Here is a 24,462-nt window from a genome sequence, read left to right as displayed (position 1 = left end):
TAACTTGTCCATAATGTGTTCGATCTATTATTCGCAAGACTGAGATATACAAACATATGGATGGGTGTTCGGGCACCCATTTGAATTTGGTACGGTTCTATTCAGATTTCAGATTTTCGGGGTTAGAACTTTTAGTTTTATTAGAATATTTACAAGTTTCGGTTTTAGCTCCATTAGGATTCTTACGGGTTCGGTTCGAGTTCGAGTTCGAGTACCCTTTTAAATATAAAAAGAAACGTAAAATTAAATAAATATTTTTAAATCCTAAAAATAATAATATGTAGCAGAAAATTTTAAATAATGTAGGACTAGATAATTAAAATATGAAAATTGGTTCAATTTGGATATATGGATGGAGAAAAGTGTGTATTTTGGATATTTCCAGTATTCTGAGAATTTTTGGCTATTTTTAGATATTTACTTGTGACTATATTTGGTAATTTTTAATATTTTCATGCATTTTGAATATTTTGAAAATATGAAATCAGAAATAATTAATATATTTAAATATATAGTTAAAGTTAGGATATCTATGGGTTTCAAAAATATTTCGGTTCAAGTTGGGTTTGGTTCCGGTTCTCAAAATCTTAAAATTTTAGATGCATTTGGATATTTAATCAGTTTTGGTTCGAGTTTGATACTCCTTTTTGATCGCATTCCGTTCGATTTTTTGGATTTGAATATTTTGTCTAGCCCTATACAAACTATATAAATGATAAAGAATATGACATGTAACTTAGTGGTTTGTGTTAATGTCTGTGATTGTATCAGTTCAAATCCGCCATGTAACATTTATTCAATAAGAAAAACGAAAAACAGAAACGGTTTAATTGATTAAACTACAACAAGTTGTACATTTTAAAAAGTCTCGTAATGAAGGCCTATTGCAACTCCGCTAATGCAAGGGATTAACTGATTAAGGCCCATCATATAACGGTTATTACGTCATAGCACAATGTATTAATTGTGTTGAGGTTAAATTGCCATCGAAGTAATGAAACAATCGGAGATGCCACCGACTAGGATTGATAGTTTGTTATGGAAAGGGTTCATCTATAACGACAAACATCTGAAGTCAAATATATAAATTGAAAGATTTGGTAGAAAAAATATAATCCTTAATTTATTTAATATCATAAAATGAATCTATCAAGTTGGCTCCCAACAAACATGAAACTCTAAATTTAATTGATTAAAAACATTGACAACTGATTTAAAATCATCACTAGATTTTAATCCGCACATCCGTGCAGGTAACATTTCATTTATAAGTGTAAAATTTTATATTATTTTGTATATAATAATTTATAAAAATATATTGCTGTCATTTTAAAAATAACTAAATAGATGATATATATTTCTAAATATTAAAATTTATCATATGTTAACAATTTTTTTTTGTAAAAATTATTACATAATTTATGAATATTAATCATTTTAAAAGGTGAATGATATTTTAGTCACTTTAAACGGTGAATGATATTTTATTTATTTATCTTAATATATTGATTTACCAATTCAACATAATTTTAATATGTTAGCAAAAAACATAATTTTAATATGTAATTCATTAATTAATTCTATTTTAATATAATGTAGAATATACTTATAAAATTTATAAATTAGCAAAAAATTTCATTATTTTATTTATAATAAAAAATTTAATTAAAATTAATTTATAATAATATTATACTACTAATCGTGAAATTAATCAGTGCATTAATAAAAGAATATTTAAAATTTTAAAAAGATTTTGTTAGATTTTTCTCAACAGATTTTTTATTCCTAAAACTAAAATTTAAATTTATAGTTAAAACAGATTTGTTATTAATATCCTTATAATTATTTAGAAATGTTATATATTAAATAAACTAATGTAAACAATAAAAAAATTATTTGAATATATGGACCTAGAGTTTTACTATGACTATTTTGTAGTAGATAAAAATAGTATTTCTCTTTTAATAGAGAAGATTCAAATAACGGTAGATTTTGTTTAAATGTAATATTTATTAAAATATATTATTGGATAACACCCCCTGATATCTATAATTTTCTCAGTAAATAAAATAATAATAATATTTCTATTTTTTTAAACTATATAATAATAATAATCAAAAGAAAAGTCAGGATTCGATGAGGTTTGCAAGCTGGGGAGATAAAAATGGTCGATCATGCTTGTTGACTTTTTCGTTGCACGGTTATGGTATTTATTTGCTTCCATGACGTTTTAGACAAAGTATGTTCCTGTGAAACAACCAATTTCTGGAAAGCTTAACATAACGTTAACTACTCTTTATATCTTTGTATAAATCCGATATTTTGGTCCTACTAATCATTAGTATTCCAAGAGAAAATCCTCCAAAAATTCTTGTACAAAACATGGTCCGGAATCAAATCCAACAACCTTATGAGTAACACAAAACACATGTCCATATATGAAAATATAAATAAATCAAGAACAAGTATCTTTTCAAATCAGATGATTCACATTTGATGACGAAAGATGAATATTTTTTTGCTTTATCAACTTGACAACTTCTTATGATACACCTCTGCATAATCATATATACTTTTTAACATATCCAGCTTAGTTTGCTTGAAACTTGTAGTATTTTCAAACATATTATCCAATGTCTTCCATGCTTTCTGAGCTGAAGCACATTGAGAAATCAACTTGAAGTAGCTTGCATCAATAACATTGTAGATTGAAATCTTGGCCTTAGAGTTGCAACTTGAAGCCTTCTTCTCTGCAGCAATCCACTGATCTCTCAGCCTCAATATAACTCCAACAAGCTTCATCAAAACCACTGATAAAGGCTTACATAAGTACCTTCCAATATCCATAATTGGATGAATCAAGACAGGTGATCTTGTCATAGACGTTTTCTCATGATATGCCTCCATAAAAAACTATGTCCTTTCTTAACCAGTTTATGTTCTCATTATTCTTGATCTCACCAGTAACTTAGGTGACCTCCTCTTATACCAATTGTAAGTAGTGAAGTCAGACTAAAAATACAAAAATAAATAAGATACACGTTTTTATTTTTTCGAATTCACTAGAACAAGAAAGAAAATATAACAAATTCGTTAACGCATAAATCAGGCACAACCCTCCTGAAATACCGTCCTTTTCTATTACAAGAACTCTTTAGGATAATCCATATCCTAAGTTAAAACTCCTCTTAGAGCCTAGACTTCAATCTTCAAACTCGGAAATCTGTCAGCAAGTATTTCAATACCCAAAGCACAACACCAACTCCAAAAGCTTCATCATACAAGCACCGAACAAATATCTCTCGGTTTTCTTATTTTGCAGAGACACTTTTCTTCATATATGCACGTCTTCTTTGTATACGATTACCAAAACTTACTCCAGAAGTTCTTACAAAGACAACTTAAACAACTTTTTTTTTTCTTAAAGAATAACTCCTTTGTATTTTCTTTTGAAGTAATATCATTTACATTTAATGTAAACCTTCTAATAAATGTATTACCCTATTTGTAAGCTTAATAAATCCATAGACATCACAAAAGACGAAGTCCAACCAAGTTCATCTTCATGACACACGCATGTACTACCGGTACAAAATATACATTTCACAAGAGACATGTCATATTTGTAAAATTTGTAGATTTTTTTAACTCAAGATTCGATAGCTACACTCATGTTGTAATCATCCTCAAAACTCAATATTTTGTGGCTGCAATGAGATTCAAATTGTTGAATTCGTAAGTTGGATCCACCTTGTTTGCCCACAATAAAGATTCAAAATTGGCGTTTCCATAATTCATACTCGCTCACATTTGATACTAGTCCATATATTGTGTAAATGGTGAATCTTATATATTACAGAGAAGGTACAGAGTAGCTTATATACATGATGAGAGACTAGGGTTTATACAAAGTAGTTAATGTACAGAATATTTACTATCCTTAAGCTATGAAGATTCTCATATCAATCATTTATATGATTAATCCTTAATACGCCCCCTCAAGATGGAGGGGGGTGACGCCACTCCAATCTTGTTGACCATAGTTGTGAACGCAGGTCGAGAGAGAGGCTTTGTCAAGACGTCCGCAAGCTGATCTTTGGTGGAGACATGAACAACCCGAAGAGCTCCAGATTGCACCTGTTTCCTTATGAAGTGATAATCCAATGCCACATGCTTCATTCTTGAGTGAAAGACAGGATTAGCACATAAATATGTGGCACCCACATTGTCACAATAGATGGTAGGAGGTTTGTCAAATGGTATCCCCAGCTCGTGTAGCAGGGACGCAATCCAGATGAGTTCAGAGGATGCATTGGCAACAGAGCGATACTCTGCCTCGGTAGATGATCGAGCAATGGTGTTTTGTTTCTTTGAGGACCATGAGACTGGGTGATGACCAAGATAAACAAGATAACCATTTGTGGAAATGTAATCATCAGCATCTCCCGCCCAATCTGCATCCGAAAACGCGTGGAGAGCTTTAGAGTTACCTCGTCGAAGCATGATCCCTTGATCTGATGTTCCCGCCAAATAGCGTAGCGTGCGTTTCACGGCATTCCAGTGTTCAAAGGTAGGAGCGTGCATGTATTGTGAGAGCCGGTTGACTGCAAAGGAGAGGTCAGGGCGAGTAAAAGCAAGGTATTGGAGACTCCCTACTGTACTTCGATACTCTGTGGGATCCTGAAGTCGTGTTCCCGAGTGTAGAGTGAGTTTAGGTGACGTCGCCATCGGTGTCGACACAGGCTTAGCACCCACCATGTTTGTCTTTTGTAGTAAGTCGAGTATGTAACGACGCTGGGAGAGATGAAGGCCAGTCGAGCTCCTTGTTGCTTCAATGCCAAGAAAGTAGTGTAGTTCTTCATGATCCTTAACCGAGAATCGTGAAGCAAACGCGTGTAGTGTTTGTTGAATAAGATGTGGATCATTTCCTGTTACTAGAATGTCATCAACGTAAACGAGGACATAGACCGTAGACTTTCCAAGCTTGAGGATAAACAGAGATGTATCTGAAACAAAGTTAGTGAAGCCAGAGGAGATGAGGAATGTTTGGAGTTCGACATACCAGGCACGGGGAGCCTGCTTCAGACCGTAGACTGCTTTACGAAGACGGCACACATGATCTGGCCTGTCTGGATCAATGAAGCCCGGAGGTTGAGACATGTAGACTTCATCAGTTAGCGTTCCTTGCAAGAAAGCGTTGTTTACATCTAACTGACGGACCGACCAGTTGCAGTTAACAGCGACTCCAAGGACAATGCGTATCGTTGTGGACTTGATCACAGGGCTGAATGTTTCCTCATAATCAAGACCGGGGCGTTGATTGTACCCTTTTGCAACTAGACGACCTTTGGGGCGACGCACGGTGCCATCGGGATTATACTTAGTTGTAAAAATCCAACGACAATCGACGATAGTTACATGAGGTGGAGGATGTGGAACCAAATCCCAAGTGTGGTTTTTGATCTGAGCATTAAACTCATCTGTCGCTGCTAGTCTCCATTTCTCATCTTTAAGGGCTTGGTTTATGGTTGTGGGTTCGGTTTGAGAGGTGAGGTGAGAGGCATATGCATATTTTGTGTTTGGTTTGATGATGCCACGCTTGGCACGAGTAGACATCGAGTGAGTATTTGGTGGTGGTTGTGGTGGTGCGATTTGTGTTTGAGAAGAAACAGAGTTTGTGGGAGAGGGATGAACGTTTGTGGGTGGAGAAGGTGAATTGATTTGGGCCTCAGGGATAGGAGATGGGTTGGTAGTGTTTGGTATGACTGTATTTAGGTTTGTCTGGGCCGTGGGTTGCGGCCCATTTTCATTTGGAGCAGTGGGCTCAGAGGAGGAAGAAACAGAAGCAGATTCAGAGTTTAGAGGCGATACCTGAGTCAACGGAGAGGTTGCCGGCGGCACGGGAACTGACGATGGTGAGTGGGGATGACGGTGAGGATCCGACGACGGGGGGGGGGGGGGGGGGGGGGGGGGTGAGTCGGTAGCACAGTAACGACCGGGGAAGTGACGTTGTCTGTAGCGGCGAAGGTATCTTCAGGCGAATCAGTCGATGATGGAGAAGAGGCAAACGGAAACGTGTTCTCATCAAACGTCACATGGCGTGAGACATAGAGACGATCATTAAGATTGTCATAGCAGAGGTATGCACTTTGTGTGGTTGAGTACCCAAAAAAGACGCATCTTGCTGATTTGTTCTGAAGTTTATGTCTCGTGTAAGGTTTCAGCCATGGATAACACGAGCATCCAAAAACTCGGAGTTTCTGGTAGTTAGGGACGGTTCCAAAGAGCTTCGAGAATGGTGATTCCATGGCTAGTAGGGGTGTCGGCATCCTGTTGATGAGATAGACAGAGACCGCGAAAGCAAATGGCCAGAATGTGGTTGGAACTGAAGCTTTAGACATCAAGGTCATTCCGGTTTCAACGATATGCCTGTGTTTGCGCTCAGAGATCCCATTGTGCTCAGGGGTGTGAGGAGGAGATGTGAAGTGTGAAATGCCTCTCGACTGAAAGTATTGTTTCAACGCCACAAATTCACCACCATTGTCGGAGTAAAAGGTACACACTCTCGTCTGGAAGTGATTCTCAACTAGATTGATGAAGGCTATGAGTGTTTCTTTAACTTGTGATTTTTGTCGTAGAGGAAACAGCCATGAATATCTAGTGAAATGATCAATAACAACTAGATAGTATTTGGAATTATCGGATGATAAAATAGGAGAGCTCCACACATCAGAATAAAGATAATGAAAAGGTCGTGTAGAGACAATTGTAGATTGATAGAAAGGGAGCTTATGGCTTTTATTAATGTAGCAATCATTGCAGGAAACAAGTTTTTGGGAGGGTAAAGAAACAGGAAAAGAAAAGTTTGAAATCACTGAATTTAAGATAGAAGAAGATGGGTGACCCAAACGAGAGTGCCAAGATGTAATTGTTGCTTTTGAGCTCGGAGTTGTAGCTGCCGTATTGACTTGAGGCACACGTAGAGGCCACTCATAGAGTTCATTCTTGGCTGTGCCGGAGAGCAACTGGACCCCCGTTGTCAGATCCTTCACCTGAAAAGCCGAGGGAAAAAATTCCACAGATACGCCATTAGTGTTACATAGTCTATAAACCGAGATGAGATTCTTGTGTATGTTTGGAACATATATGACTTTATGTAAATCTAATGGACGAGAGAGGGTAGAGAGAGTTGTGGAACCAGTTTGTTGGATTGGGACAATAGAGCCATTTGCAACCATGACTCCATTTGCTCCATTGTAGGGTTGATGAAGTGACAGATTGGCGAGGTCGGAGGTGATGTGGTGCGTGGCGCCACTATCCATCAGCCAATTCGCAGTGTTGTATGGAGAGGCAGCCGTGTAGTTGGCACGCGGGTTCCAGGGCATGAAGGGACTTGGCTGCTGTTGTGCTGTTGAGGCTTGAAAGCTCTGCAGCTGTGCACAACGCTTGGCACTGTGGCCTTGAACTCCACAGATCTGACAGCGCCCAAGGTACGGTCGCGGACTCCTTGAATCTTGACGCTGATTCTGTTGTTGAGTGTTGTGCCATGGTTGTTGATAGGACTGGTTTGACCCTTGACCATTGTTTCTTGACTTGTACTGATTCTTGTAGTTATTGTTGTTGTTGCCGCCTCTGTTTTGAGCGAGGTTGACCGTCACAGGCGCCGGAGTTGTTATGGAATCAGCAGTGAGGAGGAGCTTTGCTTCATAGTTGAGAAGTCTCTCATGAAGTTCGGTAATGGAGGGAGGAGCATCGCGGCTTTCAACTTGATCAATGACTTGCTTGTAGTCATCAGACAGACCCTCAAGTATGAGATCAATCTGATCTTCATGATCAACAGGTTTGCCAAGGATAGCAAGCTGGTCGAGACGAGTGGTGATGCCTTGTAGGTAGACATCAATCGTTTTGTTCTCTTTTCTCCAATTTTTGAGCTGTTTGATGTGGCCACGGCTAGGTTTAGCATATGTCGAGGCGAGAGTAGTCCAAGCCTCCAAAGCGGTTGTGGCACGAGACACAAGCGGCTGGAGCGGTGGAGAGATCGCACCGATTAAGGCGCTGTAGATCAACTTATCCTGACGTTTCCAGAAGGTATACGCCGGATTGACAGAGACCTGATCATCAGTGGTCACTGTGGCTGGAGGAACCGTAATGGAGCCATCAACATAGCCCGCAAGGTCATATCCATCCAGCAGAGCATGGATCTGAAGACTCCACATGAGGTAATTTGTGGCAGTAAGCTTAGAGACATTTGACATATTGAGCGTGAGGAGATTTTGAGTGTTTGTGTTGTTGATTTCAGTGACAAAGGTGGGAGAGGTGTTAGCGGAAGAGCTCATGGTGATTTGCACGAAATGAAAGTGGGAGAAAAAAGAAAAGAAAAAATTTTATTAGGTGTAGGATCGTGTAGCTCTTGATACCATGTAAATGGTGAATCTTATATATTACAGAGAAGGTACAGAGTAGCTTATATACATGATGAGAGACTAGGGTTTATACGAAGTAGTTAATGTACAGAATATTTACTATCCTTAAGCTATGAAGATTCTCATATCAATCATTTATATGATTGATCCTTAATATATTGCACCAGTAGTAAAAATTATATAGTGACACGCGAGTACGTAGATTTCTCTTCTTTTTTTTGGTGGTAAAATAGATTTCTCTTCTTTCTTTGGTGGTTATCAGAATTATCAGTTCTAAGCTTTATTTCCAAGTGGATGCATGGCAAATTTATTATCAGAGTTTAATCAACTTGAATGCAGTAGGTACGAACATGGAAATACTGATAATGACACGACTAGTACTCTAGTAACATATTCTTGCAAGCATAAGGAAGTTTTGGATTTCGGAGGTATACACATATTTGGGTATAGTAACCCATGTTTCTTTATTGAAGAGACTTCTAATTACATTGCACCAGAAACTAAACAACATGAGAAGAACTCCAACACAAACTCATTCTTCTTTTATTTTCCCACGTGGCTAAAGCTTTGAGAGATCATGTAGAGAAGTTGATTCTAGAGCTCCTCGCTGAACGTCGACTTGGATGATTTCTGTTTTAGGCCCGGTTTGAGGAATTCAGAGAACCATTTTGCAGATTCTTTCTCCATACGAGTCAAGTTGTTCTGGAAGTCGATGTAATAGAGACCAAACCTAGCTGTGTACCCGTCTTGCCACTCGAAGTTGTCCATTAATGACCACACGAAATAAGATGTAACATTCACCTTGTCTTCACTACAAGATACAACAAGGATCAAATATGTAAATGGGAAAACAACATGTATAATTAAACATCATTGCCTACCACAAATTATTTAATTGATCTCACCATATAGCCTGATGTAGGGCCAAAAGATGCCTCTGGTGATAGTATTTCCTGTTGTGGTCATTGAGAGCAACGCTATGATCTGTATCTTTCTCGCCAAGGTCCTCTCCATAACCTATAAAAAATAGGAAAATTCAATAAACATAATAAAAATATTAAATTCATACTATAATTAAAAAGCATTTCAAATATTGAGAAAAACCATTCTCAGTAATTATGATCTCAGGGTTGCCATATCTGTCCTTTATGTATTTTACAAGCTTCCTCAAACCCGCCGCGTATACAGCCATCTTAGCAGTGCTGGGCTACAAAATATAGAAGAAAGGATAAAGTAATTAAAATGTAATTTAGAACTACATAAGGTTATTAAGAAGCAAGTGTCAACCTGGCTACCAATCTTAACGGATCCATCAACAGTCTTGGCTGAACATGTAAAAAGAGCAAATAAAATTATTTCTTGAATGAACAATATGTAATATTCTTACCTGCATAGATTTTCACTCATACGTAAATAGCAATCTACTTATAATACGTGAACATGAATGAATCTTACGTTCAAACTCGACTAGAGAATCTGTAGCCCAAGATGGTTGCCGATAATCAGGCTTTTCGCTTGCCTTTGCATAGAAGGAACTGTAATAGTTTATTCCCACGAAGTCAGCTGACCCTTTCAGTTTTGCCTTTTGGGCTTTTGTAAATTTGGGCAATCTAGCTCCGACCGCATCTTTCATACTTTGAGGATAATCTCCGTACGTCGTAGGATCCAAATGCCTGAAGAGCATCATGATTCGTACATTTGAATGTGTATATATACATACAGAATGACAAAATATCAGGAACTGATGATTTCGTATGTTTACCAGCCCATGATGAAGTCAAGCACACGGTCTACGGTACGTTGACCTCCCTCCACATCTTCTGGTTCAAACCAAGCCGGGCTATGAGCAATCCCGATTTTACCACCTTTGCACTTTTAAGAATCGAAAAACCAAAATAAATGAGAAATTAAAGAATAAAAAATTCAGTTCACTCGTCTTTTGTTTTGTTTTTTCACCTTCTCGCACTTTCTGAAAGCGTCAACTGCTTCAGCGTGACTGGCGAGAAGATTGTGACTAACGACATAAGCCTCGAATCCTGACCGTCCATCTTGGCAAAGATGTCCAAAGTCTTTGATGTACGGAGAACAACGTCCCGGTGCTTTCTTCCCAACGTCGTAGCCTGAACGGCTAAAGACCCATGGCTCGTTGAACGTAATCCAGTTTTTCACTTTGTCCCCATATTCGCGGAACGTGAAATTTGCGTACTCCACAAAATCCGGCCTATATATATATTCGCAATTTAAGGAAAGAGTATACGGTATTGATGTTGTTTGCGTACATTAGAGAATGTAAAAATGACTGAGAGACAAGTAAAAAAGCTTACACTACACGTTCGCTCAAAAAGCCACCGTACTCATCTTCCAAATCGGCGGGCATGTCCCAGTGGAAAATCGTTACTAGTGGTGTTAGGTCTGAAAGAACAGTGAAGAGTTAGTTTTTCAGTTACACTATACATTGATACTATAAATTAAAATGAAGAAGACAGTGAGAACATATGTGACCATTTTTAAGGAGCTCGTCTATAAGGTCGTGGTAAAACTGAACTCCTTCTTTGCTTATTCCTTTCTCCATCCTCCCATCTGTTATATTAATCAATTTCCAGCTGTTATTACAACTAATTCGGAATTTTTTATGCCTATTTTTATTTATTAAAAAGTCATATGTTTTAACTTACGGGGAAATATTCTTGGCCATGCAATGGATAGTCTAAAAGCATCAGTGTTCAGCTTTTTCATCAACTTGATATCCTCCTGTTGAATTTCACGGTTACTAAACATAAGTTTATAAAGTAGAGATTTTAACTGGAGAGAGAGGCAGGAAGAGGGAGATTACCCTGAAACGATGGTAGAAATCGACAGCTACATCAGCATTGTGATTCTTAACTCTATCTGCAGTTTTCATATTAAGAAATGATATATGAGTGAACTTTCTAATAGTGGTCGAGGTAACTTTTTTCAAGTGTAGCTCTGTTTGTCTTGTTAGATGACACTGTTTACTATCTAGGTTTAATCTATAAGAATAAAATCTTACTACACAAACTAAGGTTTTTTGTATCAAGTACAGGATAAGGTCAAACAGATATTATCTCGTTTATACGACAGCTTAAACAACAACAACACAACCACAACAGATTGAAACGACAAGATCCTAATTTAAGAGATGGATACGGCCATGCGCAGGAGGCCCTGTCTAAGAGCAACTTTAGTGAAGAGTTCTGAACTTTAGATATATACGCATATATATACATATTTATATATGTTCCGTGGTAAAAATTAATGGTAAAAGAGAGACATACGAGGAAATTTCTTAGTATAGATATCCCACAGGCTTGGTCCTCTGCAACCTTCATTTACTGCACCTTCAACCTATTTTCACCACATAGATACATTACATCTTTAGTAATTAGATGTGTTTCAGGAAGAGTATATACATATATATATATATATCTTTATTAGTTAATACTCCCTCCATTATAAATTGAGTGTTGTTTTATTATTGAATTTAGTCAAGGGAAACTTTCAATGACTTAAATAAAAAATCTTGACAAAAATAATTTTATCCTAACTTGTAGGAAGCTTCTCTATATATACCTGATAGGATGCGGTTGCGGTACCAAACATGAACCCCTCCGGGAAACTTGCACGACTAAGGGTTTCAGTCTTAGGGCAAACAGGTCCTTCTTCGGCCCTGGTAGGAGAGCCGACAAGAGTTACGAGCAAAAGTAACCCCAAGAGAGGAAACTTCATTGTTGATATACTTTGTACAAGCTCACGAGTTTCTTTCTTGATAAACGTTTAAAACAGTGGAAGACTATGGTTAATGGAATAGATATGTAGAAGGGGAATATCTTCGTTTTATACACATATATAAGTAGCAACGATCGAGTGATGAATTCCATGGCCGAAAATTGTATCTGTAGGCCGCCAAGTGTCTTAATCACGCTGTTACATGCACAATGAAATTTTTAAGTCCAAGTGTCTCGTTCGCTCTCACTGTTGCATGCACATTGATCATCTGTCTGTTGTTGTCTTCTTTTTCTCTTGCATAAGATTCGTAGGTGTATGTCAAATATTTCTTACATCTAGATGTTAGGGTTAAGTGTATGATTCTTTAGAAGCACATCTGGATGCCAGTGTCTTTATTACACTGTTACATGCAAATTGAGTTTTTGAAGGCGAAGTGTGTCTTTAGCTCTCACTACTGCATCCACATTGATCATTTGTCTGTTGTTGTCTTCTCGTTTTCCGGCGTAAGATTCGTATGTATATGTGGAATATTTCTTACATCTGGCATGTTAGGGTTAAGTGTATGATTCTTTAGAAGTACATGTGGATATTAAGGCCAAGTGTTCGATTTTGAAGGGTTATAAGTGGATATTGCATAGATTTCAACAAGTGGAACAATAGTCATACAGAGTAACGTGTGATCTTTAGGACCACAAACTTGGTTTTGAGATATCGCCTATCCAATGTGCATCTCTGTGTATATAAAAGCACTTGCATTCATCTTCATCAGTACCACACCAGCTCTCTTATCTTTTTCTATTATCTATCAAAAAATAAAATAAAACAGAGGTATTCTCTCTTTCAAATGCTCGAAAATAAATGTCCATGTTTTTGGTTAATTGCTATCTGTTATGAAAACGATATAGATTCCATCTGATATTTTTGGTTGATTGCTATCTGTTATGAAAAATATATAGATTCCATCTGATATGTAAAAAGTACGTACGATATTTGTTCAATGATGAAATAAATAACATTTGGCACTCTTAATGGGTCAGATACAACTATGGCGGCCGCAACAATGTCTTGGGACGATGGGAAGCACATGAGGGTGAAGAGAGTTCAGGTTACATATGAAGATGTTATCAAGTCCATAGAGGCCGAGTATGACGATGACCAAAATCCTAAGTGTCATGGCACTCCTGGCAAAAAATCTGACGGCGTTAGTACTCACCATATAATATATGTATAAAGCGATTATTAAATATTTTAATAATTAAATTGTAATGTTTTAATTTTTGTAGGTGAGCTTGAGCCCAGACGAGTACATAACAGATGTTACTGGCTACTACAAAACTACTGGGAATGAAGATGCTATAGCAGCGTTGGCTTTTAAGACCAACAAAACCCAGTATGGTCCTTACGGAAACAAAACACAGAACCAATTCTCCATCCATGCACCCAAAGATAACCAGATCGCTGGTTTTCAAGGAATTAGCAGTAATGTTCTCAATTCCATTGACGTCCACTTTGCTCCCTTACCGTCGTCTTCCCCTTCTGATTCCTCAACCCTATCGTCGGCTAGTCAAGCAAACAAAGTGGATGCTCAAGGTGGAAAAGGGGGAACATCATGGGATGATGGTGCTCATGACCATGTAAGAAAAGTGTACGTTGGACAAGGCGAGTCTAGTGTCTCTTATGTCAAATTTGAGTACGAGAAGAACGGTAAAAAGGAAACACGCGAATACGGAAAGAAGACCTTGCTCGGAGCAGAAGTGGTTTGTGTTCATTTTATTTAATTTGTCATAACTATGAATTACGAATCCATTTAGACTTTATTGAAAAGATAATCTATTTGAAATCTTTGTATAGTTTGAGGTTGATCCAGACGACTACATCACATCAGTTGAGGTGCAATCCGACAGGATCTTTGGGCAAGACACAGATGTTATAACCTGCTTAATCTTCAAAACAGCTAAGGGAAAAACCTCACCGCCCTTTGGACTAGAGGGTGCGCAGAAATATGAACTCAAGGACAAGAATGGTGGAAAACTTGTAGGATTCCATGGACGAGCAGGCGAAGTTCTTCATGCTCTAGGAGCATATTTCGCTCCTTCGTCAAGTACTTCTTCTGGTGGTCGTACTTCTTCGAGCACTCAGCCAGCTGGATCAGCTGCCGGTGCCAAAAAACTAGAGGCAAAAGGTGGTAATGCGGGAAACCCATGGGACGATGGTCCTCATGATGGTGTTAAGAAAGTGTACGTAGGTCAAGGCGAATCAGGGGTATCGTACGTCAAGTTCGTCTACGAGAAGGACTCTAAGGAGGTCCCTGGAAATGATCATGGAAAAAAGACACTTCTTGCACCTGAAGAGGTCAAATATATAAATACAAGAGAATCATTTAGCTCTAACGTCGATGCAACACATTTTTAAAAATGTTTTACGTTAAATCTTGTGTTTACTGTTTTTTTTTTTTTTTTTTTTTGCAGTTCGTGCTTGATCCAAACGAATATATCACAGCGGTGGAGATTAACTACGACAACATATTTGGTACCGACTCCGAAATTATAACGATGCTTAGGTTCACGACAAATAAGCGAACCTCTCCACCTTTTGGACTTGAAGGTGCTAAAAGTGTCCTACTCAAAGAAGACGGCCACAAGGTCGTTGGGTTCCATGGCAAAGCAGGTGCTGACATACTTCACCAAGTTGGAGTCCATGTCAAGCCCATCTCCAAGTGATCTGAGAATGTCTTCTCTTACGTCCCAATGTAATAAAGATCCTTTAGAAATTGTCATTATACGTGTGTAACGGTAAGCAAAAGGTTTGAATAAGGTATTTCCGTACTATGTGCTTGTGTGTTTCAGTGTCTCCTTGTGTTGTAATGGAGTTGTAACACTGTTTATAAGATGTACAATATAAAATCTTGGTTACATTGTAATGTGCGTACGATTCCTTAATGTTTTGAGATTTCGACCAGGTTTTATATAAATTTCAAAAGTTGTTTAGCGACATTATATGATTTTGTATTTGCACGAAATAGATCACGAATCAAAACTAAACAAGAACAAAACAAAGAAAAAAAAAATTCATCTAATCGAAGTCAATGTCGTCATCTCTGACTCTGGTTATGCGTTGCCCATAGACGTACAGATCTTTCTAAATGAACACAAAGCCTTTACCCTATTTACAAAAAGCCTCTAGAGGCAAAGACAGAAACAGTGATTTTCTGAACGTCCGTCCTGTTTTTGGCTATCTCGTATCATAATCATTGGACCGTGTGTTGAGTTAATGGTTTCCAACTCAACTATATATACTTCGCTGTCCTCGAATGATAGATTCTAATATTATTCTTTTCTTGTTTCGTAATAAAGATTTATAAAAAAAAAGTTTATTATAAAAATAGTACACAATGGTCAAAATGACCAAAATATATTTCATGAAAGAGGTAAATAGCAACCATATTTATAAAATTAATTAAAAAGAGAAAGTTCACAAAATAGTAATACTAAAATTAAAAACTATTTTTAAATAACATAAAATATACTTTGAAGTATTAAAATACTACCTTTACATCTATATTTTCTTAGATGAAAAATATAAATTTGTATATAATGTGATTTCATTAAAAACTATTTACACAGATAATCTTGATATTAGAAAAAGAAATATTATTTTTTAAAACATAATTTTAAGCAATAAAAAAAATTCAAAGTAATAGAAATATTTTTATATATCTATCTATTTTCATAGATGATTACATAAGCTCATTTATTTATAATTGACTAAAAATAGGTTATAATTAATATTATTAAAATGTTTTATTTATTTTTCATATATTTAGTTGATTATAATATACTTCAATTACAGCAAAAAATATCGATAAATTGTATTTTACTTATATAGTATTATTTTCATATACAATCATAATTTTTTTACTGCTTATTTTTAAGAGATATTAAAAAACTAAAAATAAATTTTAATAATAAGCATCGTTTATTAATAATAATAAAAAAAAAATTTAATAATAAGCATCGTTTGATCAAATAGTTACAAAATCGTAAAATGAGGTAGATATATTATATTTTATTATTATTTAATTTATTTGTTTTCTTAATATTAAATTTGGTTTTAAATTTTATGTGTATATGATTGTGGAATTAATATAATCATAATCAAAATACCAAAGCAAACATGAATTCTCATTTTAAGATTATTTAAAATAAATTTCAGTTTTCATTCAATAAATCAAATGCATAAAGTTATTTAGAATTTATAAAATATTTTAATTATTGTAAAAATTGATATGTGTTCATTAGCTTCAAAAATTTTATCAGATACTTATCATGTAACTTCCTATTGATCATCGCTTTATTTTCTAATATTTTTTAAAAAAACATCAACATATAATTTGATAAATATTATGAAAATACATGAACATTAAAATGATAAATAAAATTGATTTTATTTGACTTAATTATATATATTTAAAAAAATAATTGTACTTCATTTTGAATTTGAAAGAATATATGTAACTAAATATACTAAGAACATGAGTGGCTCGACTAATCCAACTTATATCTAAAATCATAAATTTAACTACTATAGAATATATAATTTTATAACAATAGTAATTTATTTTTTAAATATAAATCATAGGACAACTCAAAACATATTAAAATGAAAATAAAATATTAAACAATTGGTACAATTTATTTCTTTTGTACAATTTATATATGTGCATGAGACTTCAGAATATTATCGTTTTGGAATTAGACACTCAAATACAATCAAAATTTTAATATATTTAAAATAGAAAATATTACAGTTGAATTCAGAGATGGAATCCAATTTACCCAAATGACAACTAAATCACTTATAAAAAAACAAAACCGATTAGATATAACATATATAAAATCATATGTATAATTAAAGTAATGTAATATTATTAATAGAAATGATGCATATAAATTATAAATTAAAAAACAAATAGCAATCAATTATTATAGTATATTTACTTTAGAAATATTTATATCCGTGTATAAGCACGAGAAAATCACCTAATATATATAATAACACAATGTATAGAAAATATGATAGTATTAATATAAATACATTTTCATTATATAATATATATATATATATTCATTAAGGGTAACAATGATATTAACAATTTTAATTTTTAACGTGAGAGCTCCGTCGCAAAAAATTACTTTGAAAATAATAGTATTGATTTGAACCACATTTTTCTTAAGAAAATAATTTTTTTCTCAAATTTGTTTTTCAAAAATTTTCTCAAAAATTTTAGTTTCTGAATATTTTACTCCTATACTAGTTTTTAGAAAACATTTTTTTTTAAGTTTATGAAGACCTTATATCAATCTAAAATTTAGTTTAGAAAGATATCTTCCTGAAAGTATATGATATGTTCTTCAATTTGAGTTGTGAAAAACACTTCTGATAAATCCATTATCTTCCTAAAATTTAAGCAGATATTAATAAATATGTATAATATCTTCACAAAACTTAGAGAATTTTTTAAAATAAATGCGTACTTAAAATACATTATTAAACACATATTTAGGAGAACTTCATGATATAGATATATGAATACCTTACTAAATTGGAATGATATATATATATTTAATAATATATTTTTAAAGTAGTATAACATCTTCCCAAAAAGAATTGGAAGACCTTCGTGAATTTGATATCTAAATTTTAGAAAGATATTATACACTTTTAAAAGCACCTTTGTAGACTTTCGAGAGATGTTATGCATCAAGTAATATTTTCCTAAATATAAATATACATAAAATTCAAGAAGATGACTTACACATTTAAGAATAAATTCTTAAACATATATACAAGTTACATTCAAAAATATTTATGAAAGCATTCCTGAATTCGATTTTTTTTTTAGAAATTCAGGAAAATATCATATACATTCAAGAAAGTCTTATTAAACTCAAACTTAAGAATATATCATACATATTTAGGAAGGTCTTCATAAACTTTAAAAAATTGAGCAAAAAAGGAAAATTTTGTTTAAGTATTATTTTAGAATTTTTAATATTTACTTATCTTTATATATTAATAAATAATTAATTAAATTTGTAAATCAGGATATAATTTCCATTTAATTCTTTATTAAAATATATTTTGTAACTTTGAATTTCGGGTGTTATTTTGGACAAACAAACTAAAAATGCTTATTTAGGAGATTTGTGCTTTAATAAATTACATGATATATATAAGACTTATACATATATCCGTTAAAATAGAAATTATCTAAATCTCATAATATATATCTAAATCAACTAATTCTAATCAAAATATTAGTAGTATAATATTTTTGGTTAGGGCTCACATATTTTGTGGATCTCTCTTCATTATCGAACTTTAATAGTCCCTACTAGTCGGCAAGGTACACATCTTCCTCCTAAGTCATATCCAATAAGAATCATATCCTTTTATATGCAAACAAACAAAAAATCAATCATTTGGATGGAAAGATTAATGCTTTTTAGTGCAAAGCTTATATGGACAATGAAGATGATATAAGTTTATAACCCCCTCGTTGCTTTTAGTGTTTACATTATGGATTTGTTACTGCTTTGAAGAATTCATGACCAATGTAGGCTGCATGGTTCCCAACCGTTATATATCTTTCAGAGCTTTTAGTTCCCTTCTAACATAGTTAGTATTTGTGTTGCAAACAGGTTAGATGTACACTCTGGATTCCAGATAACTTAAACGTTTGTACAGAATGTGGTTCCGAAATTTGAATCATCTCAAACTTCTGGGAAGGTTTCCATGAAGATATGAAACGCAAGAATATTTAGACACTGATTTGTTTGATCATATATAGGCCAATTTACAGAGATCTTGCTCTTGGGGTTCCATCATTCACTAACGATTGTAGGAAAAGTGGTCTTGCCCTTGGTGGCATGTAGCAGATTCTATCTGTTGATAGTTGATTGAGTCAAGACATGTACAGTGTATTTACTAGAAGAATGTGTCCCAAAATTTTGCTATAGGTATACTACAACTAGTCTATGACTGAATCAAGCAGATTGTAACCGTTGTGAGTTGGTTGAGAGTTGAGATTCTCTCGTAGGTCTAAATCATTTTTGTTAAGTTCTCAATGGGTAATGGAAATATGACAATAGCAAAACTATATAGCTTTGCTATTGTCATATTTCCATTACCCATTGAGAACTTAACAAAAATGATTTAGAGGGGCTTTACAGATCCTTCATATAGTGCTCAGAGTAACGTAGACAAATGAATGGATTTGGAGTAACGCATTGGTAAGTGTGATATGTTGCGAGACATTGTGGTTATGCTGCATGAAATCTTAGCTCGAAGTACCTATACTGTTGATGTAATGTGGCACTTTTTCTAATATACTTGGATTCTAGTATGTTTTTTTTGTAGCACGCTTAGATTCTAGTATGCATCTTACTCTGTTTTTTCAAACTCTTTCATCTCGTTGTTGTGCTTATCATGGTAAGTAGAGAGCAGGCTTCTTTACTTTTTTAAATAGAAGCTTTTGGAACCTTGTTAAGCTTTTCTGACAAGTTTTTTGAGATTCCAATTTAAAACCAATTAGCAATTATTGGATTGAATTAAGTCTCTTATATATTACTCAAGTTCCTTTCATATTTCTGATGTGGGATCTTCTCTCTAATACCCTTCCTGGGGCCATCAGCTAATGGGATGATCGGACCACTGTCCGGACCGGATTAATGGGTCAGGGTATTGGACCCGCTCTGATACCATGACAAGTTTCTTGGGCTTCCAACTTAAAACTAATTAACAATTAGTAGATTGACCTAAGTTCCTTATATATTACTCAAGTCCATTTCATATTTCCGATGTGGGATCTTCTCTCTAATATTTTCTGATCGTAAAAATATTATGGTGAAACATGCATGGACTGTATAGGTTTTTCTCTCTTGAGCAAAAAAAATTAAGATTCACAAAAATTTAGGATTCACAAAAGAAAAAAAATATTGCATATTGTGTTTACTAACTTTCTTGTGCTTAGATGGTTACATGAGTTAGTACTATAGGCCATTGTGTGTTTTGTCGATAGACATAATAATGATCTCAGAGACAGATTCCTCTTTCGTCGGAAAAGCTTTTGTTTTCTCTCCCAGACATTTGTAACTTTTTATGGTCAAGTTGTAATGAATAAGATTCCTCTAAACATTTCGTCAAAAGGCAGAAACAATTCATTTGAATTTGTTTCACTACACTTCTAGAATATTGTCTTTAGACGAGACACTCTCATGTGTTGATGTAAATATGCTATGGCAAAAAAGAAGAGGACATTTTATGGTTTGAGTTTGTGGTTGGTGAGTCAATATACAATGTTGAATGGATATGGAAAGTAGTAAATAAAAATAGATAACCAATAGAAAAGAAAAAGAGAGAAGGCACAATGTGGTAAGGGCAACATTATTGGTTGGACAAACTTTTGTCCTTAGAATAAATTAGTATTATTTTTTAGTTAGGGACAAATCCATAAGGACTTTTTTAATTTTGTTGATTATTGGTAGGACAAAAAAAGTCCTTAGCATATTTTATAATATTTATTTTAATGTGTGATTAGATATAAAAAATACATTTTAAATAAACTATAAAAAGAAGGTTAACATTAAATTGAAAGCAAAATAGAATTACAACAAAAAAGAAATTTAAATGGAAACAAACATTTTATTAAATTCATAAAAACTTATAAATTACATGTTATCTGGACGATGTCCGAATTTTACCCATATATTTTCAATCAAATCATATTTTAAATTATGATGGGCTTGTATATTGCGAACGCTCGTCCGACGATCCATTGTATTGCCGACCGGCGAAGGCATATTGACGGAAAATCTTTCCATATCACTTTCTTGAAATCCAGGAACCACATATTGTGTCCTTGATGCCCGTTCATCCTCCACAATCATATTATGGAGAATGATACATGCTCTCATAATATTTCCTATCTTGTGTTTATCCCATAAATTAGATGGATTTCTGACGACGGCAAATCTAGCTTACAGGACTCCAAAGGCACGTTCAACATCTTTCCGTACAGCTTCTTGCTTCTTAGCAAATAATGAATGTTTCTCAGTTTGTGGTACGTATGACCATTAACATAGAAGTTAACTTCTGGTGCTATTCCATTAATAATGTCATCAAAAACTGGAGATCGATCAAGAATATTAAGATCGTTCATAGTACCTGGTGCTCCAAAAAAAGCATGCCATATCCAGACGTCGTAATCAGCCACCGCCTCCAACACAATTGTTGGTTTTTCGGTTCCTCGTGAATACATTCCTTTCCAAGCGGATGGGCAATTCTTCCACTCCCAATGCATACAGTCGATGCTTCCAACCATTCCTGGAAATCCACGTTGTTCTCCTATATATAGTAGTCTTTGCAGATCCTCCGGTGTAGGACGTCTAAGGTATTGGTTGCCAAACAAGTGGATGATTCCGTTGGTAAAATGGTGCAAACATTTTCTTGCCGTGGTTTCACCAAGTCGGACATATTCGTCAACGGTATCAGCACCACCACCATACGCCAACTGACGAATTGCTGCGGTACATTTTTGGAGCGCGGTTAGGCTCGACCGACCGGTTGCATCTTGTGATGGTTTAAAATAATCCACTTCTTGCTCGAGACGATGCACAATACGCAAGAACAATGTCTTGTTCATTCGAAATCGTCTCCGAAAAACATTGTGTGGGAATGTTGGAGTATCGCTAAAATAATCATTCCAAAGCTGGTCTTGGCCTTCTTCCCGCTCTCTCTCAATAAAGATACGTCTTCTTCGCTCTCTCGGTACGGGAATATTATCTGGGATTTGTAAGAAATCTTCAAAAATATTTTCAAATGGATCATCATCATCGTCATTTTGGTTATAATGATAATGTGAAGATGAAGCCATTTTGAATGAAAAAAAAGGCAATGTTTTTAATATGAGAAGGAAGTAGATGAGTTGTAATTTTAACGAGAATATGTTGGTCACATTTATAGGCTCATGAAGTTAGAGGAGTTGTGATTTTAAACATGTGAACCTTTCAACTACTTTCTAGGTACACAACATGTGAACCTTTCAACTACTTTTTAGGTACACTTCTTCTGAATTTTAAACATGCATATTCGTGATGAAAATTCTTGAATTGAATATTTCTCAAATATGCTTACCAATATTAAATACTCGACCTTAAAATGCAACAACAACACATACGTAAAACGGCAAGTTGGTTTACAATCCTCGACATTAAACCCAAAGTCATTACAAAGACATTGTCTCTCAGAAACACATAACCATAATCAAAGCCATTAGAGAAATACAAGGATGAGACCTACGAAAATTAAGACCAAAAGCATACCCGCAACTAAGTAATCAAAGGTAGACTTAGATTTATTCTTGGACAACTCACACGCCATGTTCTCTAACCTAACGAGCTTCTGCTCAGTATCTTGGTGACTGCAGAAGGTCAGGGAATCTACCTTCTCGACTAACTGAAGTGTGTGTCTGTCCATGGCGCACATCTCCTCCATTACAGCCTCGTCCCACCATTTCCACACATGACACTCTCCATCGTTTGCATTTGTACATGTGTAGTATCTGCGACCTGGTTCGATGCGAGACGTAGCTATCTTCGGTTCACTTCCACAGTAGCATATCTGTGGAAATCCGAATTCAACCTCCGGCTGCGGAGGGTACACAAACGCCTGAGCTTGGTCTTGCTGAATGAGAGCTTGATTTTGCTGAATGAGAGCTTGGTCTAACTGCGCTTGGTCTTGCTGAATGAGAGACTCTACTTCGTTGTAGTCACTGTCCGACTCAGCCCCACCAAATGTATCATCCTGTGAAGGTTGTGAATAGCTGTGAAGACCCATGTGTAATCCGAAAACTGCAAAAAAATACAAGATAAAAATTAGACATGGACATACGATCAAGTAAACATGTTAACAAGCAAGTAAACATACATACAATGAAGTAAACATTCAAAGGATGAGACATTTGTAAACGTAGATTAATTGATAAAGGGTTTAGTACAAGCAAGTAAACATAGAAACCGTACACATTTAAAACATAATAACCAACCTAGATTTAATAACCAAACAGACAAAACAAACTGACAGAAAACACAAAGGTTGTAGCAGATATTTCTCTAAATATACTCGGCGAGGAGCTTGTTTTTGGCTGCTTCCTCAGCCTCACTGAGTGGTTGCGTTCTGGTCAGGAGTGTGTCTAAGATGGCAAGCTTCTGGAGCTTTTCTTTCCTATCCAAATCCACTTTCCTCAGTTCAAGTACCGTTGTATAGTAATCAACAGACTTCCCAGTCCCATTACGTTTAGCTTTTGCAGCCTTTACACCTTCAGGGCGTATCTCTTCTTCACCAACACCTGTCGTTTCAGTTTGGGAATCTGGGTCAACGGTTTTCCTCTTAGAACTATCAGAAGCTTTAGTGCTGTTGAGGTTGAGCCATTTCTGCTCATACCTCAACACACACCACGCATGCTCCAGTGTGAATTTGGACCCCTGATCCGCGAAGAATATTTCATGGGCCACCTTGAGTACATCGTTCTCATGTTGACCACTGGATATTTGTCTCTCTGCAGCCGCATATGCACCACAAAACTTTGATGTGTCATTACTGATTTTGTGCCACCTCTGTTTATAGTGGAGATGCTGGCTACTTTCAACACTATCTCCACCACAAAGAGCTGCGAAGAACAAATCTCCTACACGTTTCCAAAAAGTGCCTGATTTCTGGTTATTGCCGACTATAGCGTCCTTTGAGGTATTTAACCAAGCACTTATCAGCATCTCGTCCTCGGCTGGGGTCCATTTATGTCTCCTCCCACGCTCCACGGGTTGATATGTGGGTGGAGTTGGAGCAACAGACTGTTGAGAACTGAATTGAGGGATCTGTGAAGATCCAGAAGGAAAACTCTCATAAGGAGAGTTTCCATCATTAACATTGTCGTGTTGACTGTAAAGAAGGCTCGTATAACCAACAGACTGGCTATACGGATTCCTTGGATCCATATAGAAGAAGGAATGTGAGAGAATAAAGAAGATAGAAGAAGGAATGTGACAGAATAAAGAAGATAGAAGAAGGAATGTGACAGAGTTATACTAGAGAAAAAAGAGAAAGAAGATGATGGAGATAAACTCGTGAAAGAAGGGTTAAATAGTTGAAAATGATAATTAACACTCCCATAATGACCTAACTACAAAAGTACATCTCAGTTATTGTATATTACACAACCATAATTACCTATCTA

The 24,462-nt window shown here is 35.3% G+C and overlaps 3 protein-coding genes across 3 annotated transcripts; 1 reads left to right on the top strand and 2 right to left on the bottom strand.

Moving 5' to 3' along the window:
• Positions 1-8,819: 8,819 nt before the first annotated feature.
• Positions 8,820-12,253, bottom strand: LOC106455003 (beta-glucosidase 19-like). Its single transcript, XM_048737455.1, has 13 exons — positions 12,015-12,253; positions 11,720-11,789; positions 11,257-11,312; positions 11,099-11,174; positions 10,926-11,003; positions 10,748-10,835; positions 10,380-10,644; positions 10,186-10,295; positions 9,879-10,096; positions 9,711-9,748; positions 9,528-9,630; positions 9,329-9,440; positions 8,820-9,234 (listed from the first exon to the last, which is right to left on the bottom strand). Exons 1-13 carry the CDS (start codon positions 12,168-12,170, stop codon positions 9,018-9,020), a joined length of 1,587 nt encoding a protein of 528 aa, XP_048593412.1. The 5' UTR covers positions 12,171-12,253; the 3' UTR covers positions 8,820-9,017.
• Positions 12,254-12,897: 644 nt separating this feature from the next.
• LOC106454993 (jacalin-related lectin 36) lies at positions 12,898-15,161 on the top strand. The gene is made up of 5 exons (XM_013897059.3): positions 12,898-12,998; positions 13,208-13,371; positions 13,454-13,927; positions 14,022-14,522; positions 14,639-15,161. Exons 2-5 carry the CDS (start codon positions 13,216-13,218, stop codon positions 14,888-14,890), a joined length of 1,383 nt encoding a protein of 460 aa, XP_013752513.2. The 5' UTR covers positions 12,898-12,998; positions 13,208-13,215; the 3' UTR covers positions 14,891-15,161.
• An 8,180-nt stretch (positions 15,162-23,341) lies between these two features.
• LOC106428069 (glutathione S-transferase T3-like) lies at positions 23,342-24,223 on the bottom strand. The gene has a single exon (XM_013868811.2). The coding sequence runs from the start codon at positions 24,221-24,223 to the stop codon at positions 23,342-23,344; it is 882 nt and encodes a 293-aa protein (XP_013724265.2).
• Positions 24,224-24,462: the final 239 nt, after the last annotated feature.

This window comes from Brassica napus, chromosome A1, assembly GCF_020379485.1.
Source record: "Brassica napus cultivar Da-Ae chromosome A1, Da-Ae, whole genome shotgun sequence".
Lineage (NCBI taxonomy): Eukaryota > Viridiplantae > Streptophyta > Magnoliopsida > Brassicales > Brassicaceae > Brassica > Brassica napus.
This window is presented reverse-complemented; position numbering and strand designations above follow the sequence as displayed.